Here is a 24,532-nt window from a genome sequence, read left to right on the forward strand (position 1 = left end):
TGGAGTTTTGCAGATTAGAAATGATTGTCCTCCTGCGACCATTCAACATTTTTGACCACGTAAGCGATGGAATAGATGCCAAGAAACATGAACTTTATCAATCAGAAGTCAAACTCAATTGGGAGACTTCACTTCAACCTGAACGGTATAATATCTGTTTTAGTATTTTAGTGAAGAGAAGGACCAGGGGAGACATAATAGCAGTGCTCCAATATTTGAGGGGCTGCCATAGAGAGGAGGATCCAGATATTTTCCAAAGCACTGAAGACCAGACAAGGAACAATGGACGGAAACTGATCAAGGAGAGATTCAACCTAAAAATAAGGAGAAATTTTCTGACAGTGAGAGCAAACAAGCAATGGAACAGCTTGACTTCAGAAGTTGTGGGAGCTTCACCACTGGAAGCTTTCAAGAAGAGACTGGACCACCATCTGTTAGAAATGGTGTAGGGTCTCCTGCTTGGGTAGAGGGTTGGACTAGATGACCTACAAGGTCCCTTCCAACTCTGTTAATCTGTATTTCAGCGAATGATAGGAGGACGTTGGGGAAAACAGGATGAGGAACGAGAAGCGCATAACAAAAGCAGCACCCGGAAGCTTTTTTGTATTACACACACAATTAAAAAAAAGTGTAGTTAAAAACTCCTCGCGTTGCTCTTTCGTTTCTTCCGTTTCCTCATTTCCGGCACTGTGTCCCCTTCATTTAAAACCCTTCCTGGAAGGAAGACATATTTTCCATTGTATCTTGCAATATTAAGCCGCCGGCTATAAATAAATAACTACACGTATGTGCACACACGTGCACTTCCTCATCGGGGCGGGATTCTTCCCCCTCCCGCTTTAAAGAGCCACGTTCGCTCCGCCTCCCCCATTTGCGTCTAAGAAGGAAGCGGAAGTGACGTCCCGTGCTCTAGTAGTGAGGGGAGAGCCGGAAAGAGGGAGGGTTAAGGCTCGGGCCCGGGAGCCGGAGGGAGCCACAGAGCAGCTGCTACTGTCTCCACCGTCGCTGCCCGGACCCTCCAGGTACGAGATTGGGTTTTTTTAAAAAATAGCGCGCATGCGCGAAGAGCCCTCCTCTCCGTCTCCTTTCGCCCCTCGTGACGGGACCGCCGGGGTGGGGGAAGGTGGTTGCCATAGAGACGGGAGTTCGGTGCGGAGGGGGGCGGGAGGAAGCGCGGCCCTTCCGCGCCGGCGAAAGCGATGCCTCGCCGCCGGGGAACCTCTGAGGCGCCGTGGCTGGTGCTCCGACGGGGCTGCCATGCCGGAGAGGGGCGAGATCGGTGCCTCCCACGGGTGCGAGGGGAGGGCAGAGCTTGTCCCAGCGGGCTGTCTTTCCGAAAGGCGGGCTCGGGTGAGGAGCGCGGCGGGCTCGCCCTGCTTGTGGCCGGGACTCGGGTGGGGGGAGGGAGGTCCGTTTCATTGCACGACGGCCGGGTGGCTTCTCCGATGGGGAAGTTAGAGGAGGAGGGGATGGATATTTGGGCGGGGGCGGGGCGAGGGGGTTGTAATGGTAAAGGAGGGGAGGGGTCGTTCTTTAGGCTTCTTCCTCTGTCCCTCCCCCCCCCCCCTCTTATTTGTTCTGTTGAAATTCGGGTGAAGAAGCAACAGCCTGGCCCATGTGGGGAAATTAGGTTGGGGTACTTTCTGACGCCTTGATTGATTGATCAATGTGCCACCTTCACTGGTGGTGGTGGGGATGGAGGGGGGATGAGAAAGCCTTGGGGATCTCACACCTGAAATTCTCTTTCCTTGCCCTCCTTTTGCTAAGGCACCTTCATGTGACTTTTTCTCCACCAAGTAGGAATGACACCCTGGTCAGCCCTTCTTTACCCTCCTACCATTGGGAAGGAGATATAGAAGCATAGCCAGCGCCAAAAACAGTCTGAAGAACAATTTTTATCTTGGGCTGTCAAACTCCTGAATGCGAAATAACATAATAACTAAGTAGTACGATGGACTTGCAGGGCCCATGCAATGTGTAACATATTCACAGTGGTGTAATGGGACTGGGTGTTTGTTAATATGATTTATTGGGTTAGGGACATACCCCCCATTTTTTTGTCTTTACTGTGAGTTGCATTGTGTTGAGGGAGGTGCACTGAGGGACTCAACCAATTTCATTGTACATAGGTTGTGCACTGACAATAAAGAATTATTAGGAGGTTTGCTTAAGTTTTGCTGCTGTCTTTAAGGATGTTGATTGCTGATTTTTGTGTGTGTTATGCGCACGCGCGCCAGGGTAAGGAATGGATGGCAGTTGCTTTTTTGTCTAGAGAGCACCAGGTTTGGGAAGGCTGTGAATTAAAGGGAACTTGGATACAGCAGCATTGCACAAAGGACAAAATGAAGAGGCAGTGCAGTTTTCAGGAACCTGTTTGAATATTCTATATGAGCTGCTTTTCACTTAGTACAGTAATTTGTATCCCAGATACTGCTTACCTTGGGTCTACGTGGTGTATTTCCATCTCTTTCTCAATAGTGTAAAAGGATTTTCAGTAGTCCCTTGGAAAGATTTGAAGAAATCATCGTCCTTTCACTTTACCAGTTGTTTATATGGGCTACTTGGGTGGTTTGGTTGTAATGTGAAAGTATCTGCCTAGCTATGCTTCAACACAGTTTCATTCAGCCTGCCTTCATGTTTCTATTTTTTGTTAGGTTTCCAATGGTGAGACTGTGAGATGAAAAGATACCCAAAATTGAGACTATTCCTATAGGTTAATAGCTGTTTTGGAGGGTGGGGAATTTCTTTAGCTTCCCCTTTGCTTTCATCAATGTTGCAACCTTTATTAAGAATATACAGGTAGTCCTCGACTTACAACCTTTCATTTACTATCCGAAGTTACACCAGAACTGAAAAAAAGTGACATGACAGTTTTTCACACTTAACTGTTGCAGCGTCCCCATGGTCACATGATCAAAATTCAGATGCTAGGCAACTGACTCACATTTATGAGGGCTGCAGTGTCCCCGGGTAATGTGATCACCTTTTGCAACCTTTTGACAAAGTCAAGGGGGAAACCAGATCCACTTAATAACCATGTTACTAATTTAAGAACTCTATGATTCATTTAACAACCATGGCAAGAAAGATTATAAAATGGGCAAAACTTAACTGTCTCGCTCAGCATCAGAAATTTTGGGCTCAGTTGTGATTGTAAGTTGAGGACTACTTGTATTTTTAACATTACTTGGTTGTAGTTTGCTCTGATCTGGAATCCTTTTGAAGAAGAATCTGTGTGCTCATAGAAATTCTGTGTGTAAATATTTGTACGCATGTGTTTGTGCACACATGTAACAGTCAATGTTTCCTATTTTTTTCAGGGGGGGAGAGATGGCTGAAATCAGTGACCTTGACCGCCAGATTGAACAACTGCGGCGCTGTGAACTCATCAAGGAGAGTGAGGTCAAAGCCCTCTGTGCAAAGGCCAGGCAAGTGTTTGTAGACTACTGAGCAGTAACTGATTTTATATGACAGCATGCAGCTGATGATGTGAAAGGCAATTCCAGATGACACATCTCTCTTTTCCTTCCAACAGAGAGATCCTAGTGGAAGAAAGTAATGTCCAGAGAGTAGATTCCCCAGTAACAGTGAGTAAGGGTTTGGGACATGGGGGGGATGCTTCATAATACCTGAAACTGGTGTGATGACATCAGCAGTCAGGCAAACTTTTATTTTTTTTTATCCTTGATGCATTTTTTCTAGGTTTGTGGGGATATCCATGGCCAGTTTTATGATCTTAAAGAACTATTCAGGGTGAGTGCAGAAACCCACTACTTCCATGCTGCCTTCTGCTGCCTTTTGCTTGCTTTCTGTGCATTCCCTAATTTTATGGGTAACCTTTTCATGTGTTCTGTGTCTTCATGCATCAGGTGGGTGGCGATGTACCTGAGACCAACTATCTTTTCATGGGAGACTTTGTTGACCGAGGCTTCTACAGTGTTGAAACATTCTTGCTGCTGCTGGCACTCAAAGTAAGGAAAGCACTGATAAATCAACATTGATTTTTTTCTTTCTTATTTAAAAGTCAGTGTCAGTCCTGTCAGTGATGCCAGTTTGACTAATACCTTTTTAAATCTGAAGACTAAGCTAAACTTCTTTTTACAGGTCCGATACCCAGACAGAATCACCCTTATCCGTGGCAATCACGAAAGCAGGCAGATCACCCAGGTATATGGGTTTTATGATGAGTGCTTGAGAAAATATGGCTCTGTCACTGTGTGGCGCTACTGCACTGAGATTTTTGACTACCTCAGCCTCTCTGCCATTATTGATGGCAAGGTGAGTATGCAGGTACTTGATTCATGATGAATTATGGATCTGAAGGAGATCAGATTCTGATTTGAAGGACTAACTGTCTGAAAAATAGGGGGGTGGGGAAACTACTCATTAGTTTACTTTCCAAGACATGTAATTATGGGATAATCACTTGTGGCAAGGGGCTGATTCAAAATGAATGTCTTCTCTTAATTCAAATCCAGCACTCGGTTGTTTTTAATCAAATGCATAACTGAATATCAGAGACTGTAAAGGGGTAAGTGTGGACATATAGAGATTATGTCTATTGGATAGGGTGATCAGAGAAAAAGAGTGATGATGGTTTAAAAATGGAGGGAGGTCCATGATGTATACTGTATAAGTGTTGTCTTTTCTGTTCAGATTTTTTGTGTCCATGGTGGCTTATCCCCCTCCATCCAGACGTTGGACCAGATCCGAACAATAGATCGCAAACAAGAGGTCCCTCATGATGGCCCCATGTGTGATCTTCTATGGTCTGACCCTGAAGGTACAACTATGAATCTTTCTTTTTCTTTGTGTGTGAGTATTATCTTGATAGTAGATACTCTAATGACTGTACAGGTTTGGTGGAATCTGATAGAAAGTGCCAAAAGTAGTGTTGAAGAGTATTGTGCCTGTAATTCTTGACTCAAAATTATACTAGGAGCAAAAGAGCTAGTTGGTGTTACTGCATACCCCGATGAGACTGAAATACCTGTTCTTTACAAGAAGTTGAAGAGAGACCGCAGTAGATTATATTCCAACACATTGCGATAAAGGTAAAGGTTTCCCCTGCCCAAGTTATGTCTAACTCTAGGGCATGGTGATCATCACCATTTCTTGGTCAAGGAAGCCAGTGTTGCTGAAGAGAGTTTCCGTGGTCATGTGGCCAGCATGACTATATGCCGAGGTGCATAAAACCCTGTTATCTTTCCACCAAAGTAGTACCTATTTATCTACTTGCATTTGCATGCTTTCAAACTGCTAGGTTTGCAGGAGGTGGGGCATGAACAGGATCTCACCCCATCTTGTGGCGCTCAGGTATCAAACCCGGTCTGTCAGCTTTCTAGCTGACAAGCTCAGCATCTGTAACTGCTGAGCCATCATGCCCCTACATTGCAGAAGGCATATATAATAAATCTTGCATGGATTTCAGTCATCAGCAAATCAAATGAATAGTAAAGCTCTTTTAAGTCTTCCACTAAAGATAGATGTTTTCACATTCCATTTCTTTCCCACTCCCAGAATTACTGTTTTAGAAGATTTTTAAAGGGGAAAAAGAACAGCATTGTATAATAGAATATATGGGTGGTGTTGTGAGGGTTTTTGTCTCTTTGTCAGCTGATTGGCTTTCTTCTATTAGCTTGCAAGCCCAGATGTTTCCTTTTCCTAGCATTTGTCTGCCATTTGGTTTCCTTGTGTAGACATTCTCCTCTTTTGCTATTCTAGACACTACAGGCTGGGGGGTTAGTCCTCGAGGTGCTGGCTATTTATTTGGCAGCGACGTGGTGGCACAGTTCAACGCAGCAAATGATATCGACATGATTTGCCGGGCACATCAGCTGGTCATGGAGGGATACAAATGGCATTTCAATGAGACAGTTCTTACAGTGTGGTCAGCCCCCAACTATTGCTACCGGTGAGAAACCACGAGGGCATGCTTGTGAATTGGAAGAACTGTGGGATGGGGAGATTTAAATATGCCGAGTGTATTGCCAGGGATGTGTGTGGTATTGATGAAGCCTGAAGCGCACAAAGTTGACCCTTTTTCTCTCTCCCAACCACAGCTGTGGGAATGTTGCAGCCATCTTGGAACTGGATGAACACCTTCAGAAGGAATTTATCATCTTTGAAGCAGCCCCTCAAGAAACCCGAGGCATCCCATCTAAGAAGCCTGTTGCGGACTACTTCCTGTGAATGCTGCTCCTCCCTTCCCCCCCTTGTGCAGCTTCTGTTTTCCTATTCTGGATGGTCAGCTTCTCTTTCAGCCTTTGGCAGGGGTTCAGCTCTCTTCTTTCCTTCTCTCCCTTACCCTGGCCCTTGCCCAATAAATTCTCAGTTCTGGACCCCTTAGACTGAATTAGCCATCTTTTCCCAACATTGCTGACTCCTGAGCAATCCCTAGGATTGCCATATTTTTTTCCTTCCTGAAAAAAAACACAAAAACACTTTTTAGGATTTCTGTCTGTGGAAAACCCTGGAACTTTGTCAGCTCTTTCCATGAAAAGAAATATCAGCCCAGGAGCAAAGAAGAGTTGTAGTTATTTAAAGATCTCTAGTTTGTAGAGAAGTCACTGAGTGATTTCTTGAGCAACTCTTGGTGGGGCTTTTCTACTCATGAAGCAGTGTTGTCCAAGCTGGTGCCCTCCAAATGTATTGGCCTAAGACTCCTATCCTAGCCAACTTGGCCATTCAGAATTAGATGGTGGGAATTGTAGCATAATCAAATCTGGAGGACACTAATTTAGAGAAGGCTGTTCTAGAAGAACTGGAAGTTATTGCTTAGAGAACATATATGTTACAAAGGACTGGATTCAGAAGTAAGGAGAAGCCAGATTGATCAAAGAAGATTTGATCTTGTTAGGGAAGCTAATTATCTGGACTAATTCACCCTCTTCCGCTGCGTCATTTAGATGCTTTCTTTTTTCTCTTGTCAGCTGACTTTGGAACTCCATGGTTTTGGTGCCAGTCTGAAAGATTTAAGCAAAGAACAGGAAGTGCTTCAAACTTTTGCTGTTTTAGGTTGCTGGAAGACCTACAATGTTGAGGGGTTTTGGCACTTCAGTCCGTAATTTGCTTCAGTTATATGGAATAAATTGAACTAATATAGGAAGTCCTTCCTTTGTGTGCCATTGTTCCTGATACCCATTCTGCTCCGTAAAACTATATGGCCAGTGGAAGACAAGACTGTCCCCAGCATACTATACCAAAAAATCCTGATCTTGCAAAAAGATTTTTTTTGTGGCCACTGTGGGTTCCAAATGTCCTCTGGAATCCATTCAGCTTTGGAGAATGAATTTATTAAATCTTTTATTGGCAGATCTGGTTCTCTTACTTCTTCTCCTTCTCCCTAACTATGGAGATTGGGACCACATCATGCTAATGAATTTGACCAATGGGACATGTTTTCTCTTTTCTCCCTCTCATCTTCTGCCCCTATGGGGATGAGGTAGCCACACCTGTAATCCCCCAGGCTGACATCTTCTCCTTCCTTTCTTTACCTTTATTCCTGTGAAGGAATGTGCAGTCCAGGTATCTATTTAGAGTTAGAAGAGGGAATTTCCTGCCGTCTCCCATGATCTGTCTCTTGCTCTAATTTTATTTTGTTTTAATTTTGTTTTTCCTATTTACAACTTTTAGATAAAAAATTATAATAAAATTTTAAGAAAAATTGAGTACCTTGTACATTGTGTATTTGTATTGCCACATCATTTATGAACAAGTGCTACAAAAATATTTGCCAAATATGTCTTGTCTTATGATAGTTAATTTCCTAATTAATTTGGTAGTGGCAGAGAAAAGAAGATAATTTTAATACATTACTGTGGTTGCAGATGAAAATAAAAATTTGCATCCTCTCATCAAACCGAATGGGCTCTGCCAGCTATGGGATCTGGTTTTTAACATCCGATAAAAATACATTTTAAAAAAACATAAGCAAGTTGCTAGTTTAATGTACAAGATGAATGTGCAGACGTGTAAAACATGTATGTTAGTCTGTCTTTGTAAGATATTTTAAAAGAAATAGCTGAAGCATAGTTACCACTTAGGATATTGAATATAAATTTTCTACTTGGGAAATAATTGAAAAAGAAAGTTTGAATGGGAGCATCTCAGCTTCCTTATATTAACTGGGGGAAAATATACAGTCAGTTTCAGCTTTTGGGGATTTAATTATAAACTATACGGATATAACCAAACTCTATTTCCTTAAATGGAAGAGGAAAACATCATGAAATTTTGCAAGCAGAAGCAAATCAAATACAGGTTTCCACATTGTGCAGGGGTTAAAGCATTGATGGCTGTGAGCCAGGGTAGCCAGAGGGAGGTCCATAGACACGAGGTGGAGGCGGGTAGGGTGCAAAACTGAACTTGAAAGGAGAGAATGAGGAAGCTTCTGGTGGATCTGAACTTGCAAGGAAAGGAACCATATCCAGGCTGGCCCAGCTCGCTGGGAGCATTGCTCTGAAATCTGTTTGCTCAGGAGGAGGCTTGGTAGGAGGAGAAGATGGAGGAGCTGCTATTTCTTGGCTTGGGCTGTGGAAAAGCATAGCATAAGTCAGTGCCTAAGAACTTCTAGGTCGTTGGTTGATCTTGCCTAGCTTCCCATTTTGGGGTTCACACAATTGTGCTTTCTTATATATAGCTCCTAGGATTTTCACTCTGATTTCCCTACATAAAGTATTTCTAAACTTCCTTAGTCCTTTCTCATTCAACTTAAAATCCCAAAGGTGCTTTTTGAAGAGGCAACTGCACTTTCTGATTTTTCTTTAAAAAGGAAAGAATGCAAATGTCCAGCTGTCTGCAAAGAGTATAAATCCTTCTCCACCATCCAGCCAGAGCTGAAGAAGCTTCTCAAATGAGAAGCGAAACTTCTTCAAAGAAAAAGCAGAAAATCCAGTTGCCTCTTGAAAAAAGCACCTTTAGGACAAACATGACCGGGATGACTGATAATCTCCATAGACATTCTACTGAAGACATTCCTTTTTTTTCTTGTAATATCCTATTTACCTATCTAGGTAAATCAAGCGTGTCCAACTTGGCAACTTTAAGACTTGTGGATTTCAACTCCCACAATTCCCCAGCCAGACTTCTGAGAGTTGAGAAGTCCACAAATCGTTGCCAAAGTTGGATATTCCTGGTGTAAAAGTTAACACCTTGGATTTTGAATTTCTTACAGGATTGAGTTGAAAGGATAATTGCAAATCTGCAAAATATTATTATTATAAAATATTTTCGCATTGGCCTGAAAACTAGGATGGAATGCAGGATGATATTAACCAATAGGTTGTTGCCTCTGGCAACACAGCTGACATTAAAAGATAAGCCTGAGGAAAATCTTGTACATAATTGGAACAGCTGCTAATAAAGATGCTGGCTTGGCCCATTTTGATCATATGATCCGTGAAGCAAACAATCTACTGAAACATTTGTAGAAGACTTCCATCTCTCTTGTCACACTAAAATATTGTTTTACTTACAAAACAAAGTCTGTCAATTTTCAGTGCAGGATTTGGATAATGATCACTCTTGCATAATAAAAGTTAATGTAGTTTCAACTCTGTAATATATAGCTCTGTCTAAAACATTTGATAGGCATCAGTTATATATCCTTTCTTGGGGATATATCACTAGATTCCTCTAAGTCTTAAGGGTGATAAATACTTGTGAACGTGCACAAACAGAATGGTATCCTATAGTATTTTATTTGGAGGAGGAGGAGGTTGTTTGTGGTGGATAATTTTTCACACTTGATTTAAATTTTCATGCTGGAAAACCATGCAGTCTTGAGTTGGACAAAAAGTAAAGCCCTCTTTTCCAAATGCCATTTGTTCTCAAAAGTGGATAGAGTGTAAAAATGACTAGAACAGTATATTCTTCTTACATATAATGAGGATATTTTAGGACGCAAAGATATTTTAAAGAGCCAGTTTGGTCTAGCGATAAGGCACCAGGCTAGAAACACGGAGACCGTCCGTTATAACCCTGCTTCAGGCGCAAAAGCCAGTTAGGTGACAGTTGGGTGACAGTTGGTCTAGTCTAGGCCCACAATGTCATGGTTCAGGTGACAAGATAATTAGTCAATTCCTATGACAACCATTGGATCAATACTTGATTGATCTGAAAAAAGCAGACTGTGTTTGGGGGGAAATGTTAAGAATTTTTTTTAAAATTCCCAGGACAGTTCTTTATTAGATAGCAACTAAAAAATAATCTAAATATCTGAGGCTAGCTAAGTGATCTAGTGGTGAAGGCACCAGGCTAAAAACTGGGGACTCTTTAAGTTCTAATTCCATTTTAGTCATGAAAGCTAGCTGGGTGGATTTGGGTCATTCTATCTCAGCCCAACTCACCTCACAGGATTGTTGTAGTGGGGAAAGTAGGAGGAAGAAGGAGTGTTAGATATGTTTGCTGCCTTGGGTTGTTTGTAAAAATAATAAAGGCCAGATATAAATAAAATAAATCTACAAGGGTCACAACTGGTTTCCTAAAGACAGAAGAGTGTCGGTCATTAGATTTGGATCACTGGCTGATACAGGATATAAGCAATTAGCTCACTTTGATATGAAACCACGGGGGGGGGGGAGATCATTGATCGATTCAAATACAGTATCATCGCTATTGATGACTTGTACATCTCAATCCCAGGCTGTGCAAGTGATGACCCTACATATTCTGGAGGTGTTGTTCAGGCCTATATGTGTCCAACCTGGGCAGCTTTCAGACATGTGGACTTCAACTCCAAGAATTCCCCTGACAGCCATACTTTAGATATGTATTGTTTTAAATCAGTGGTGGGATTCAGAAATTTTTACTACCGGTTCTGTGGGAGTGGTGTGGCTTGGTGGGCGTGGCAGGGGAAGGATACTGTAAAATCTCAATTCCCACCCCTCTCCAGGGGAAGAATACAGTGGTGGGATTCAAAAGTTTTTGCTACCGGTTCTGTGGGTGTGGCTTGGTGGATGTGGCAGGGAACAGATAATGTAAAATCTCCTTTCCCACCCCACTCCAGGGGAAGAATACTGCAAAATCCCAACTTCCTCCCGATCAGCTGGGATTCAGAAGGCAGAGAATAGATGGGGGCGGGGCCAGTCAGAGGCGGTATTTACTGGTTCTCCAAACTGGTCAAAATTTCTGCTATCAGTTCTCCAGAACTGGTCAGAGCCTGCTGAATACCACCTCTGTTTTAAATATTGCAAGACAACGTTGCATTTTTCTGGAGTTGGGCAGCTTTAAAACCAAACAAACACATAATAAACAAACAAACAACAAACAAATAAATAAAATTCTGTTACCTGCCATAAGGTGATGCTGGCCCTCTTAAACCATGAAAAGCAGCTGGATGTTGAAGATAAGCCTCAGCCCCATTCAGATTAATTGCTGCAGGTGGGTAGAAGGAACAGGAAGGCTGTGGAAGTGCAGGGGGCGGCTGTTGTTCCAGAGGCCCCTCTTCTGTCAGGGTGGAGTCACAAGGGCCTTTCTTGCTCTCTATGGGGAAAAAGAGAAGACAGAGAAGACCGGAAGAGAAGACAAAATTATCAGTAGGAATTAAACAACTACATTCTGGGAACATATTTGGCAGAGACGTTGAGCTCTTTATGAAAGAGGTGACACAAGGAGGTGAAATGATTGTACACTTAATTAAGAAAAAAAATCTAACAATTTGTCCAGCCTATTGGAAAACAAGTGAGGAGATTCCATAATTAACTGATTGTTGGAGTTGTTTCTGATTTGAGCAGGCTATAAGCCTTGTAAACAAACAAACTAAACTAGTACATATAATCGAGGTTCTTCTAGGAAGTTTATTTCACTTTGAATTAATAAGACTACTTTCAAGGAAAAAGGAGGGAATACTTGCAGATGAAGGAGAAGAAAATGGAAAAAGGGGCTTTGGGAAGAATTATGAGAGTAAGGAGGGGTATTAGAAAAGCAAACAAGAAGCAGAGGTGGGTTCCTACTGGTTTGGCCCGGTTCGGCCGAGTCGGTAGTAACTTGGCCTGCCACGTCCCGGACCAATTCTATTGGTGGTGCCATAGGCGTTTTTTTCATTATTGAGCATGCGCGCATGGTGCGGCCTTGAGCAAACTGGCAGTGGCAGCAGCCGGAACCCACCCTTGGCAAGAAGGGATTATTATTGAATGTGTGCATAGGATAAATGATGGGTACCTAGGAAAAAGATGGAGATGTGGGCCAGAGATGGTATTCAGCAGTTGACTACTTCTGGTGAACCGGTAGCAGAAATTTTGAGTAGTTCGGAGAACCAGTAAATACCACCTCTGACTGTCCCCGCCTCCATCTATTCTCTGCCTCCCGAGTCCCAGCTGATTGGGAGGGAATGGGGTTTTTGCAGTAACCTTCCCCAGTAACCTTTCCCTGGAGTGGGGAGGGAATGGATATTTTACAGTATCCTTTCCTTGCCACTGCCCACCAAGCCACGCTCACAGAACTGGTAGAAAAGACATTTGAATCCCACCACTGATGTGGGCATTTGGTCAACTATCTAGAAGAGGGTTGGGGAACTATGGTGCTTTTATAATTTCCAGCCATGTCAGGAATTCTGAGAGTTGAAGTTCACAAGTCTTAAAAGGGATATAGTTCTCCACCTCTGATCTAGAATCATGGTTATAAAGCGATACAGGAGCATCTGCAGGTGAAGGAGGTCAGGATGATGAAAACATCAGGCATCACAAAGCGAGCTTCACTCATTTTCTACATGTGCTGCAACATTGCATATAAGCCCAAAGGGATAAAACTCATCCGTTTGGCATAGTGAGTTGCCACTGGGATTATCTCATTTAATGTTGATTAATCACAGAATTTTAGCAGGCCATCCTTGGCTAGTCCTGAATAAAGAATCACATAAGAATTACATGTAATGCACCTAAAAACAGGTGGGGCTGTCATTGCATCATCATAACTGCCGTTTTGACTTTTCGGGCCACAGTCAGCAAACACGCCTCCACGGAAGAGGTAGAAGCTGAAGTTAGAAGTGGTATTTACGAAGTGAGAGACAGAATAAGATACCCATGTTGTTCTCACCGCTTTCGCCCTCGTTTGCTTCACATTCATTAATCTTCATCTTCCTTTTGATTCGGGCCTCACGCTCCCTGTATTTTGTAATGAACCATAATAAGATCTGATAAAACAGCAGTCAGGGCTCAAACACCTTTCAGGTTTTTGCAGTTGTAGACTGTTGGTCTAGCAAAATCCACCCCACCTGCTTTCTAGAGTCTTAGCATTTGGATTCTGACAATTCAGCTTGTTGGAATGAAATCTCTGATGCCAGATAATCTGGAGGCCACAAGCTATACAGCCATCCGCAGAAGGACTACAATGTCCTTCAGCCTCAGCCACCAATAAGGACATCTTTTGCAGTGGGAAGCATCAGGAGACCCATACCAATGTTGTGGTTTTGATTTCTTCCTGCTCACCTTTTGCTGTTCATGCCATTTTCTCGGAAGCCCTTTGCAAAAGGATTGCTTTCTATCTTCATCTGAGTGATCTGATTGGATGGTGAGGAGTGAAAGAAATAACAAACGTATACTTTAGAGGTAAAGGAATAGAAGCCATCCTACATATTTATAATAATAAATACATTCTGCTTTATTTTTTTCCATCCTGTTCTGGGTTATTTCTGAAACAAGCGTAAAATTATATTGAAGTTACTTCCAGTCTTGTTGCAGTGGTAGGATTTAGGTTTTGTTCCTGTGTGCAAAATTTATACATGCATATGTTCCTGAAGGCCAGATATAGCATAATGAAAGAGAAGGTGATAACAATGTGATTTGGGAGGTATCCTAGCTAAGCTGAAAACAAGAGGGACAAGAGAGAATAATGTATGTTTAGAATAGCAGCCTGTACAAAGTACAATATACAGTATATGTGGTACCTTGCTCAATAGTAGTAACCGTGAGAGGGATCTTGGAGTCCTAGTGGACAACCATTTGAATATGAGCCAGCAGTGTGCAGCAGCTGCCAAAAAAGCCAACACAGTTCTAGGCTGCATAAACAGAGGGATAGAATCAAGATCACGTGAAGTGTTAATACCACTTTATAATGCCTTGGTAAGGCCACACTTGGAATACTACATTCAGTTCTGGTCACTACAATGTAGAAAAGATGTGGAGACTCTAGAAAGAGTGCAGAGAAGAGCAACAAAGATGATTAGGGGACTGGAGACTAAAACATATGAAGAACGGTTGCAGGAACTGGGTATGTCTAGTTTAATGAAAAGAAGGACTAGAGGTGACATGATAGCAGTGTTACGATATCTCAGGGGTTGCCACAAAGAGAGGGAGTCAAACTATTCTCCAAAGCATCTAAGGGTAGGACAAGAAGCAATGGGTGGAAACTAATCAAGGAGAGAAGCAACTTAACACAAAGAAGAAATTTCCTGACATGGAACAACTTGCCTCCAGAAGTTGTGAATGCTCCAACATTGGACGTTTTTAAGTTTTTGGATATCCATTTTTCTGAAGCAGTGTAGGGTTTCCTGCCTAAACAGGGGGTTGGGCTAGAAGACCTTCAAGGTCCCTTCCAACTCTGTTATTCTAAATACGGTAGTGTTGTCAATGGCTTTTGCCCACAGTAGATTTAGGTACCAATTAGTGGCCTGGGGAAGATTTCCTAGACAGAGGTCTAGAGCCAGTTTGATGTAGTGCTTAAGATGCTGACCTAGAAACCAGGAGACTGTGAGTTCTAGTCCTGCATTAGACTTCAAAGCTGGTTGGATGACTTTGGGTCAATCACCAGGAGACAATGAGTTCTAGTCCTGCATTAGGCTTGAAAGCTGGTTGGGTGACTTTGGGCCAGTTACTCTCTTTCAGCCCAACCCACCTCACAGGGCTGTTGTTATGGGGAAAATAAGAGGAAGAAGGTACATTTTATTAAAGAGGGTAAGGCTTTTTTTAGCTATCTTAGACTAACAAATCAATCAATCTATCTATCTACCCACCCACCCACTCAGCCAGCTAATTACCTTCGTACCATCCATCCATCCATCCACCCATCCTAGTTTACTATCTAGTTTACTTTACTTTACTTTATTGTCATTGCACATGGTGCAATGAAATTAAATGCCGTCTTCAGTGTAAATTACAATTTTACATTCTATATACAATTTTACATTCTAAATTGAAAACCCGATATTGCATTATACCGTAGAATTCAAAATGGATATTGCCCTGGGATAGAAGCTGTTTTTCAGCCTGTTTGTCCTTGTTTTTATTATCCTGTACCGTCTGCCAGATGGTAATAGTTTAAAAAAAGTGCCCAGGATGAGATGGATCTTTGAGAATGTTTTGAACTTTCTTAAGGCAGCAGGAGCTATAAAGCTCTTCCAAAGAGGGGAGAGGGCAACCAATGATCCTCTGGGCAATGATGTTGACCCTCTGGAGCGCTGTCCTAACTGCCACTGTGCAATTGGCAAACCATACACAGGTGCGGTAAGTTAAAATACTCTCTATGATGCAGCGGTAGAAGGTCAACAGCAGTTTTTCATTCAGTTGTTGTTTCCTGAGGAGTCTCAGGTAGTATAATCTCTGCTGGGCCCTTTTGACCAGTGCTGCAATGTGAGTGCCCCAGGTCAGGTCCTCTTTTATGATAACACCCAGAAACTTGCCACTTGCTTCACTCGGTCTCCATTGAAAAGCAAGGGCTGGATGTCTGATCTATTCCTTCTATAGTCCACTATAAGCTCCTTGGTCTTATTGGTGTTAAGGACCAGATTATTGTCTCCACACCACGAAAGCAACCGGTCCACCTCATTTTGATAGACAGACTCATCCCCCTGGAGATTAGTCCCCCCACAGTTATATCATCTGCAAATTTCTATCACTGGTATCTATCTGTCAAAAGAAGGTGACAGTGATGGACAAGCACTCTGGACTCTACAGATGAGAGTAAGTATTTTGAAAAAACCCATTTTAAAAAAATCCTGCTCTTTTTCTCTCACCTGTGGGTTCTGGTAGGCTGTGACAGTCAGAAACTGTGTCTCAGGAAAGGTGAAGGAAGCACAGCCACTCCCTGCTCCACGGCGCCCTCCAGCTCCCACCACATGTACTCTGGGCTGATAACGATGCATGGAATGAACAATCAACTAAGAACAGAAGAACCAACAGTGGGTATTATTTTACCTGACCATCTTATGTTCCTCCATTTTCCATTCCCTTTTAGTTCTCCGCAAAACTGAACTGTCAATGCATGCTGTCATTCTGGGCAAAGCACAAAATGTGATCCTAATTGCATGATTCATTATCCTTAAATATGAGTTCATTTTGTATTTAAAAGGAAGATTAAGAATCTAGGCATGTCAACCTGCAAAAAAATAAGCCCAAGTCATTTTTGTAGAGGGATCTCGGTGAGCAAAGTTGTTTCTTGCCTGACACCATGAACAATAACCCAACACATTATCAATAGAATCTAAGTTTAAATAGTGTGTGGTTGCTGTAGAATTTATTTTCTTTGAATTTCAGAATGTAGTATTCCTCTGGGAAAGATTTTGCTTCATTTTTGGCATTAGATTCACAAAATCCTGGAGCTTGACTATTTTTTTTCTATAACTCTCATAGTTAATAGTCTAAAAGATCCACCCACATGTGTGCCCTCTCTAAATTATTTTATTTGGGATATGAGTGTACTCTATCAATTATTGTCTCCTGGATGTATATCCCCTCTTCCCCATCTGTCTTTTCTCCAGTCCCAGTTCCCAATCATACATGTCCATGAGGATCCAGGGTATTGTTGGTGAGCTTGAGCCGATGGAAAGATACAGGTTGGCGCATCCAGTGGGCACCTGATGCAGGTGAGTCAGGATGGATGTAAACCCGGTCTGGAGGTGGTAATTCTGCCTTGCCACTAGCTTCCCACTTTTTGCCATGCCACTTGTAGCGGGAGCCTCCTACAGACACCACATCCACCAGCAGTAGGTACTTAGCTTCAGGATCCAGACCTGTGACTGAAATTTTTAGCTGTGGAAACATCCGCCTGGAAGGTGATTAAAATATGGATTAGAAAATTCAAGTTGTGAGGAATTGGGCTGTCACACAGAAGAAGAAAACATGATTCGTCTCACCTCAAGGCTGGTGATAACTAGTTCTAGTCATACACCCATCATGCTATAGCTGAGTTCTAGAAAATTCTAGAAAGTTCTAATAGCACAGGATGAGTGGACAGGGTCCAAATCATATTATTTGACTCAATTTATTAAGACAAGCAGTTCCTCATATAGCCTTTGAAATATTAACGCTGATGTATCTGTAGTCCTCGACTTAAAACCAAACTATGATCATATAATATATGTTGCTAAGCAAAGCAGTTGTTAGTAAGTTGCGCCCAATTTTATGAGCTTTTTTTGCCAAGGTGTTAACAGTTGTTAAGTGAATCACATAATCTTTAAGCAAGTCTGGTTCCTCCCCCCCCTGCCCCCCGCCCTGATATTGCTTGTGGGAAGCCATCTGTGAAGGTTGGAAATGGCATGACACTGAGATGCTGCAGTGGTTGTACATACACAGTGGTTGCCAAGTGCCCTAATTTTGATCATGTGACCATGGGGATGCTGCGACTGTTGTTAGGGCAAGGACCAATTGTAAGTAACATTTTTTTCAGTGCCAGTGTAACTTTGAACAGTTTCTAAATGAATGGTTGTAATGGACTGCCTGTAGTGAAAGAATGTTTTAAAGCTTTTTATTATTATTTTATTTTCATACAAGTAACCACATGTATACTATTACATAACCAACACTTTTGTATTATTCAATATTATGTCAATTTGTCTTACCATCAACCCTCAAGGACTATCATTTGCTCTTCTGCTCTCCATACACCATATTTATACCCTACCCATTGCTTTCTTGCCTCTTCTCCCTCTCTCCTCACCTCCTTTCTTTCCTCTTTCATCCTCTTCTCTACTTTCCCTTCTTCTCTCCTTCTCCTCTCGCCTCTTTCCACTCCATCTTTCTCTCCTCCTCTTCTCCCCCCCTGCCCTGTCTCCTAACCCCTCTCTTCCTCCTCTTGTCTCTTCTCTCTTCCACTGTCTTCATCTCATTTGCATGGTATATTTCAGCATCTGAGCAGACTCCATTTAATGTTGATGATGTTACGGTAGTAATTTCATTTCAATAAACATCTTTCACATTAATAATTTTAACATATATCCTCCTTTTTTTTTAAAAAAAAAGTATACATACTGTATATAGCAATTATATTTTTATCCCCCCTCCCCAAGCTTCCAAGTAGTGGAAGAATGTTAAGCAGAGCAAATGGCTTTTGATTATTTCTTGGAAAGCTGAAAACATACAAAACTCTCTCACTCAATTCCTAGGGCAGTAACTGCACTTTTCCAGTTTTCCTGGGATGTGGGCTTTCTGGTTCTTTTCTTACTTCACCTATTTACGTAGATTTAATACAATTACTATAAATTCCCAATGTTGTTTGTCTCCAGATCAGTTCATCTCTGATCAATCAATCAGAATAGAACTGGAAGGAACCTTGGAGACCATATAGTACAATCCCCTGCTCAAGCAGGAGACCCTATACCAGGTGTACCAAACTCAAGGCCCAGGGGCGGATCTGGCCCATGGGGTAATTTGAACTGGCCTGCGGTGCTGCCTAGAAACAGCAAAGGACCGGCCCACAGTCCCTCTGCCAACAAAAATGGAGCTCAGGAGGGCTCCGCTTTCACTCGCAGAGGGTTGCAGGAAGCCATCGCAGCCAGAAAGGGAGCTTGAGAGCCTGTTTTCACTGCAGAGCGCTCGAGCCACCCACAAGCCCCCCCCCAGACATGAGTGATGTTGAGCTGGCCGTGCTCACCCTGGCCATGCCCCCCTGCCCCCCGCAAAGTCAAACACCTCAGGAAGACAGGGCCCTCCATAATGCGGCCCCCAATGAAATCAAGCTTGACACCCCTTCTCTATACCATTTCAGATAGGTGGCTGTCCAGTCTTCTTAAAAGCCCTCAGTGATGAAGCCCCTGCAACATCTGAAGGCAAGCGGTTCCACTGGTTAATTGTCCTCACTGTGAGGAAGTTTCTTTTTAATTCCAGGTTACAGTGACTTAAAATGGTCTAACAGCCAGAAACCCAAGATTAGAAAACATTTTTTACACTCAAAATTAAAGATAAAAGGGGATTTTCACAGTGTTCAATTCATGGACCAGAAACATCTGTTTCTCAAAACCTTGCTTTTATTACAGTAACTCAGGAAAAAATAAACGGGGGGGGGGGGGGAGGGAGAAAGATCTTAAGAACCTTCCTAGATTAAATTAACAGTCTAATCAACTAAATTATTGTCTATCAGTAGCCAATAGAACTTACAAGATGAGCAAAATGCAGGCATACTGCCTTTGAATATGGAGGCTTCATTTAAAACATTAGAAATGGAGAATTAGAAGTGACCATTCAAACCTCTTAAGATTAGCCTCTGTTCAGCAACAGATCAAATAGTTTCAGACTGCTTATCCTGAGTGAATTTGTCAAATTGCATTTGCAAACTATTGAAACTATCATTCATCAATATGTGTGATGGCCATAGATCCCTAAACTTGTTAATTATATAAACAAAGCTTTCCCCCCCATTGTCCTACTCTTTTTGCATGATGGGTCTCCTCTCTGCTGAACTCTAGTGAGAAGTGGGGGGGGGGGGATTGTGCAAAGCTAGCATGTTAAAAGTGGTTTAGGTTGCAGTCATAATACTCTATAAATTTACACAAAAGCAAGACCCACTGGATTTCATAGGGCTTACTTCAGAGTGGGGAAGGATAAGATAACTCCAGAAGTTGTGAATGCTCCAACACTGGAAGTTTTTAAGAAGATGTTGGGTAACCATTTGTCCGAAATGACTTAGGGTTTCCTGCCTAAGCAGGGGGTTGTACTAGAAAATCTCCAAGGTCCCTTCCAATTCTGTTATTCTATTCTATTCTATTCTATTCTATTCTATTCTATTCTATTCTACTCTACTCTACTCTACTCTACTCTACTCTACTCTACTCTACTCTAAAGATTACAGTTTCAAGTCTATTGGGGAGATGTTTTAATTTTAGGACAGAAGAAGCTCTGATTTACATGGTCCAAGACTATCCCTGCCAGTGCAAGGAAAGAGAGAGAGAGGGGAGGAGATGATGGACCAGTATCTCACCTGCCTGCTTTGGTGATGATCATCTCGGTGCCAATGCCATTGAATCGCTTCCAGAGCTCGCTGTTCTCCAGGCTCATCCGTACTCCAGGGGGTAGCTGTGCAGTTGTTGGGGGGCCTGTTGGGAGTGTCTGAGATGACCCATATGGTAGGCCAGGGGTTGGGGGCAGGAGGCGCCCAGGGGGGTCCAAACCTGGGAAGAAACCTTCCAATTTGGGAGCAGCTTCAAGCTCTGGTGACAAAGGAGAAAAGAGACCTGAGTGGAGGTTTAAGAGAATTAAGGGGCATCGGCTGCTGAGCCATGTGGACTAAGGGGAAGGAGGGGGTTGCAGGCATTACTGAGGGGCATCATCAAGGAATTTGTCACTCTCCTGCTGGTTTCCGCCCGTTTTCTTCTCCCCCCCACTTCCACCTCTTCCCTGACCAGTTGGTCTTGGGTGCTAAATATCCAGCTGATGGGGGTGGGTGGGTAGGAGCCAACAATTTATGGGAATTCTCCATCTCTCTCGGCTCCCTTTCTGATCTCCCCAGCCCTGACCTCTCACTGGCCTGTCTAAATCACAAGCTGCTTCCCTTTCATCCGAGGACCATTCTCATCCTCTTGGGTACCTAGTGGACTTCCCTTAGTTTTTCTTTTAATGTAAGTCCCACTTTTCCCACAGATATAATGGCCTAACTTCCTAATCCCCATTATCTGGTTCTGGCTCACCCATTCTGGATTGGTTTTATTTATTTATGAAATTTATTTGCCACTCATCTCATATCTAACGACTCCTGGCAGCTTTACAACATAAACGTTTTTTGATTCCAGTATTCTACTCTAATATATTTGCATCCTGGAATCAGCTTGCTAATCCTTTTAGCTTAATCATCCTGACCATCACAGTCTCTCTCAAAGAGCCCCCCAAACATTCCTTATTTCAATTTATTTTTTATACAAGAAGAAAGTTTCTCCATGTCAGGTTTCTGCTTCTTAAGCTTCTCTGAATCTACTTCAGAGACGCTTAATTCCCTTCTGCTTCCTTAAATGTCTGTCACAGTCACACCATATCCGCCTCAAGAGCCACTCCCAGGAAGACACAGATGCTTTTTCTTCTATCCCTTTCACACAACAACCCTGTGAAGTAAATAGGCTGAATAATGGTGCCTGGCTCTGGAGCAAGCCACCATGGAGCCTAATGGTTAAATGAAGATGTTTTTGAGCCCACAATCCCCACCAGCATTTTTGGCTCCCTTTCATTTATGGCTTTACCATGACCCAATTTTTCCTTCCCCCACCACTTTGCCACCGTCCTCTCCCAATTTCTCACCTGAGTATCTGAAGGCTTCATATTGGGGTGCCTGACTCTGGGGATAAGCAGCTCCAGGAGGGGGTGGTGGTCGCAGAGCATAGGAGCTCCCATACTGGGGGAATATCTCTGATGGGTGGTACATGAGGGACCGACAGAAACCTGGAGGCCGGGACTGGCTTCTCTGGGAAGGGAGTGGGGGCCTTGTGGATGGGAACAGGTGAGGCTGGAAGCCAGGGCTCCTGCCTTGAGGGTGGGTGTGGGGAGTAGAGGAGAAGGCCTAGAGGCTGGAAGTTTGGTTTGGGGAGCAAAGCCGGACGTGATTTGGGGAGAGAAGGAAGGATGGGAGGGAGGGCTTAGAGGCAGAAAGGTAGGAGCCGTTTGAGGAGCTGGGAGCCAGGTCTCCTTGGCTTGGTCTCTTGAAGCAAAGTCTGGGATGTGTCCACCTCCAAATCCTCTTTTTCCCTGAAGCGCCCCTGGCTGGGGGCTTGTATTTATGATTCCGCCAAGGCTCTTTGAAGTGAGACCCCAAATGGCACATTCACACCTCAAGAGGGGAGGGGTTTGGGGGCTGGTAGCAGGGGAGCTGCAGGAAAGAAGTAGCAGACATCTAGGCTCAGCCATAGGATGTCCCATCTTTACACACCTTCCAGCTATTTCTGTCAGGACCGTTCTACTTTCCAAGGCCTGTTTTCTCCTTCTGCCTCCCCTGCTATTCAAGCCTTCTGCCCTCCTTTTCTAGGCTCAGCTGCCCTCCCCAGTCTCTCCCTGCTCCTCATCCAGAGCTAGAGCTGCCCAGCCAAATCTTCTCCCACTTACGTCCACTTCCCAACTCCATTTCAGACTTCATTAAGAGTGGCGGCTGAATCGCTTTCTGCGCCCACTCCTTGAATCCTCCTAATTGCCTAATTAACACCTTGACTCCAAAGTTTCCTGATTGATCCTGACCTATGGGATCTTCGGTTTACAAGTGAGTGAAGGGAGGGGGAGTTGCCAGAGTCATTTATCATCCAGATGTTTTCACAGCTGGGCAGGACAGCTGCAAAAGGCTTGCCAGATGCAAGTGAGATCTTCTCAGCCCTAGCTATGGTGACAGAACCTTACTTCAGATTCTTGAGGGCTCGCCCCATCACAGTTTTTAAAAAAATGTAGTTTCAAAATTACATTTGAAATGGGTCATGGGAATTGCTATCGAGGGAGCTATTTTAAAGGGAACCACAAAAATGTATCCTCTGCCAAAGTATGTCGAGAATAAACTTCCAGAATCTAAACCCAGATTGAAATAGGCTGGCTTAATTTTTTTATGTTGAAGGAAAGCAACAGAAACTTCTAGTATCTTAACATCTTTATTACAATATGTGTGTGCTTTTCTTGGCATGTATAAAGAAGGAAGAGAGATAATTAAAGGGGAGTTCAGAGATATATGAAATATAAGAGGTGAAGACAGTGATAATAACATGAAATTGATGGTGGTTTCCAGGTAGCTTTGACTACTGTCAAAGCAGGATTCAACTTGGTTGAAGTACAGTAGGTTGCACTGCGAAGTTGAACAAAAAGAAAAGTCAGTGGCAAACCACTTATCGTTGCCACAAAAATACAGTGATATTTATTTGTTTAGGAAATTCATTGGCCACCCATCTGGTATCCAACAACTCTGGACAGCTATGTTTCCAGAAGTTTCATTGAAAAGACACTTTACATTTAGAGATAGTACACAAAATAGGTTTCAGGTATGAGATAGAAAGTTTTGCGTTAGTGACCTGATCAACACACGTCATCTGATCAAAACCTTAGTTTGTTGGAGCCACAAAAATGTTGCCAGATCCTCCTGTTTTAAAAAATGGTGACTGAACTGCCGAGTCAGTAACAATAGATCAGAGACAGAGAAATCTGGGGAAGGAATGGGCAGGACACACACACAACAGAAACGTTTTTTACACTTCTCCAATGCTTTTAGTGAGGAGGGGGCATATTTAATTCTCACATTAGATATGTGCTCATTTATCAAGGGTCTTCAAACTTTTTAAACAGGGGGCCAATTTACGGTCCATCAGATTGTTTTAATAGGACGGACCAACTAGATGGGCATGGCTAGGTGGTCATATGACTGGGTGGGTATGGCTAATTTAGCAGTCCATTAAACAATACACCCCAATTAAACCTTAATTTGCTCCTGGAGGTGTTCTATTTGCTTTTGTTTGCATGCTACTCTTTTGGTTGACTTTTCTTTTTACTAGATTGTTTTTAAAAAAAAGTTGTTTAGGAGTCTAGTCTCTAGTCTCCCAAGGAGCTTACAACCAACAAGTAGAACAAACCAGGGAAGGCATTGCCTTTCCTTGTTTTGAGTAGGTGGGAGGCAAGAGACTCAGCTCAAGAGCTGGGCCTCCTTACAGAGGCAAAGGAGGAGGTTTATGTCTACTCCAGAACCTGGAAACAGGCATCCCTCAGCAGCAACCTCCCACATACTTGGGACTGTTCCCCAGTGAAGCTCCCCAAACAACTCGAACTTCTTTTGCTCTCCCTCCATTGCTGCTCAGTGCCAGAACAGACAAGAAGGAAAAGTGGTGCTTCTCCTCTGGCCTTGATTCCTCTGCCCCAGTGATGAAATTCATTTTTTTTTACTACAGATTCTGAGGGCATGGCTTGGTGGGCGTGGCAGGGAAAGGATACTGCAAAATTCCTATTCCCTCTCCACTCTGGGAAAAGGATATTGCAAAATCCCCATTCCCTCTCCACTCTGTGGGAAGGATATTGCAAAATCCCTATTCCTTCTCCACTCCGGGGAAAGGATATTGCAAAATCCCCATTCCCTCTTCACTCCGGGAAAAGAATACTGCAAAATCCCCATTCCCTCTCCACTCCTGGGGCCAGCCAGAAGTGGTATTTGCTAGTTCTCCAAACTATTCAAAATTTCCGCTACCAGTTCTCCAGAACCTGTCAGAACCTGCTGAATTTCACCCCTGCTCTGCCCCCTCCCCAATAGCTCCCTTGTCAAGATAACGTGTTTCATTCTGGCTGAAGCAACAGCCATGAGACCCAGGCAAGCCCCTTCTGGCACAAGGGCCTCCTCTGCCTTCCTGGGATTAGCTAGACTACTAAGTATAGTAGCCTGCCTGCCT

General features: G+C 43.2%; 2 protein-coding genes across 3 annotated transcripts; one reads left to right on the top strand and one right to left on the bottom strand.

Annotated features, from left to right (window-relative positions):
- Positions 1-732: 732 nt before the first annotated feature.
- Positions 733-7,670, top strand: LOC309382143 (serine/threonine-protein phosphatase 4 catalytic subunit). The gene is made up of 9 exons (XM_081933653.1): positions 733-1,022; positions 3,321-3,432; positions 3,540-3,587; positions 3,703-3,753; positions 3,870-3,971; positions 4,105-4,278; positions 4,657-4,783; positions 5,725-5,914; positions 6,063-7,670. The coding sequence occupies exons 2-9, from the start codon at positions 3,331-3,333 to the stop codon at positions 6,190-6,192; spliced, it is 924 nt and encodes a 307-aa protein (XP_081789779.1). The 5' UTR covers positions 733-1,022; positions 3,321-3,330; the 3' UTR covers positions 6,193-7,670.
- Positions 7,671-7,737: 67 nt separating this feature from the next.
- TBX6 (T-box transcription factor 6) lies at positions 7,738-22,402 on the bottom strand. Of its 2 annotated transcripts, none has more exons than XM_081933652.1 (8): positions 22,233-22,402; positions 20,128-20,356; positions 16,713-16,980; positions 15,950-16,093; positions 13,428-13,498; positions 13,036-13,103; positions 11,292-11,484; positions 7,738-8,532 (listed from the first exon to the last, which is right to left on the bottom strand). In XM_081933652.1, exons 1-8 carry the CDS (start codon positions 22,261-22,263, stop codon positions 8,283-8,285), a joined length of 1,254 nt encoding a protein of 417 aa, XP_081789778.1. In that variant the 5' UTR covers positions 22,264-22,402; the 3' UTR covers positions 7,738-8,282. The 2 variants fall into 2 exon arrangements, with proteins under 2 accessions (XP_081789778.1, XP_081789777.1); XM_081933651.1 differs by lacking the exon at positions 22,233-22,402 and adding an exon at positions 21,435-21,995.
- Between the last annotated feature and the right edge of the window lie 2,130 nt (positions 22,403-24,532).

The sequence above is a fragment of the Natrix helvetica genome (assembly GCF_964273705.1).
Source record: "Natrix helvetica genome assembly, chromosome: Z".
NCBI classification, from domain to species: domain Eukaryota; kingdom Metazoa; phylum Chordata; class Lepidosauria; order Squamata; family Natricidae; genus Natrix; species Natrix helvetica.

Bases quoted from the DNA above. Each gene is read 5' to 3' on its own strand.
- LOC309382143 (XM_081933653.1), top strand. From the start codon at position 3,331: ATGGCTGAAATCAGTGACCTTGACCGCCAGATTGAACAACTGCGGCGC. The intron at 3,433-3,539 runs GTGTTTGTAGAC...TCCAACAGAGAG, and splicing joins TCTGTGCAAAGGCCAGGCAA to ATCCTAGTGGAAGAAAGTAA. The intron at 3,972-4,104 runs GTAAGGAAAGCA...TTCTTTTTACAG, and splicing joins TGCTGCTGCTGGCACTCAAA to GTCCGATACCCAGACAGAAT.
- TBX6 (XM_081933651.1), bottom strand. From the start codon at position 21,558: ATGTACCACCCATCAGAGATATTCCCCCAGTATGGGAGCTCCTATGCT. The intron at 20,357-21,434 runs GTGAGAAATTGG...CTTTGTCACCAG, and splicing joins TGAAGCCTTCAGATACTCAG to AGCTTGAAGCTGCTCCCAAA. The intron at 11,485-13,035 runs GTGAGAACAACA...TTTTCCCCATAG, and splicing joins AGCAAACGAGGGCGAAAGCG to AGAGCAAGAAAGGCCCTTGT.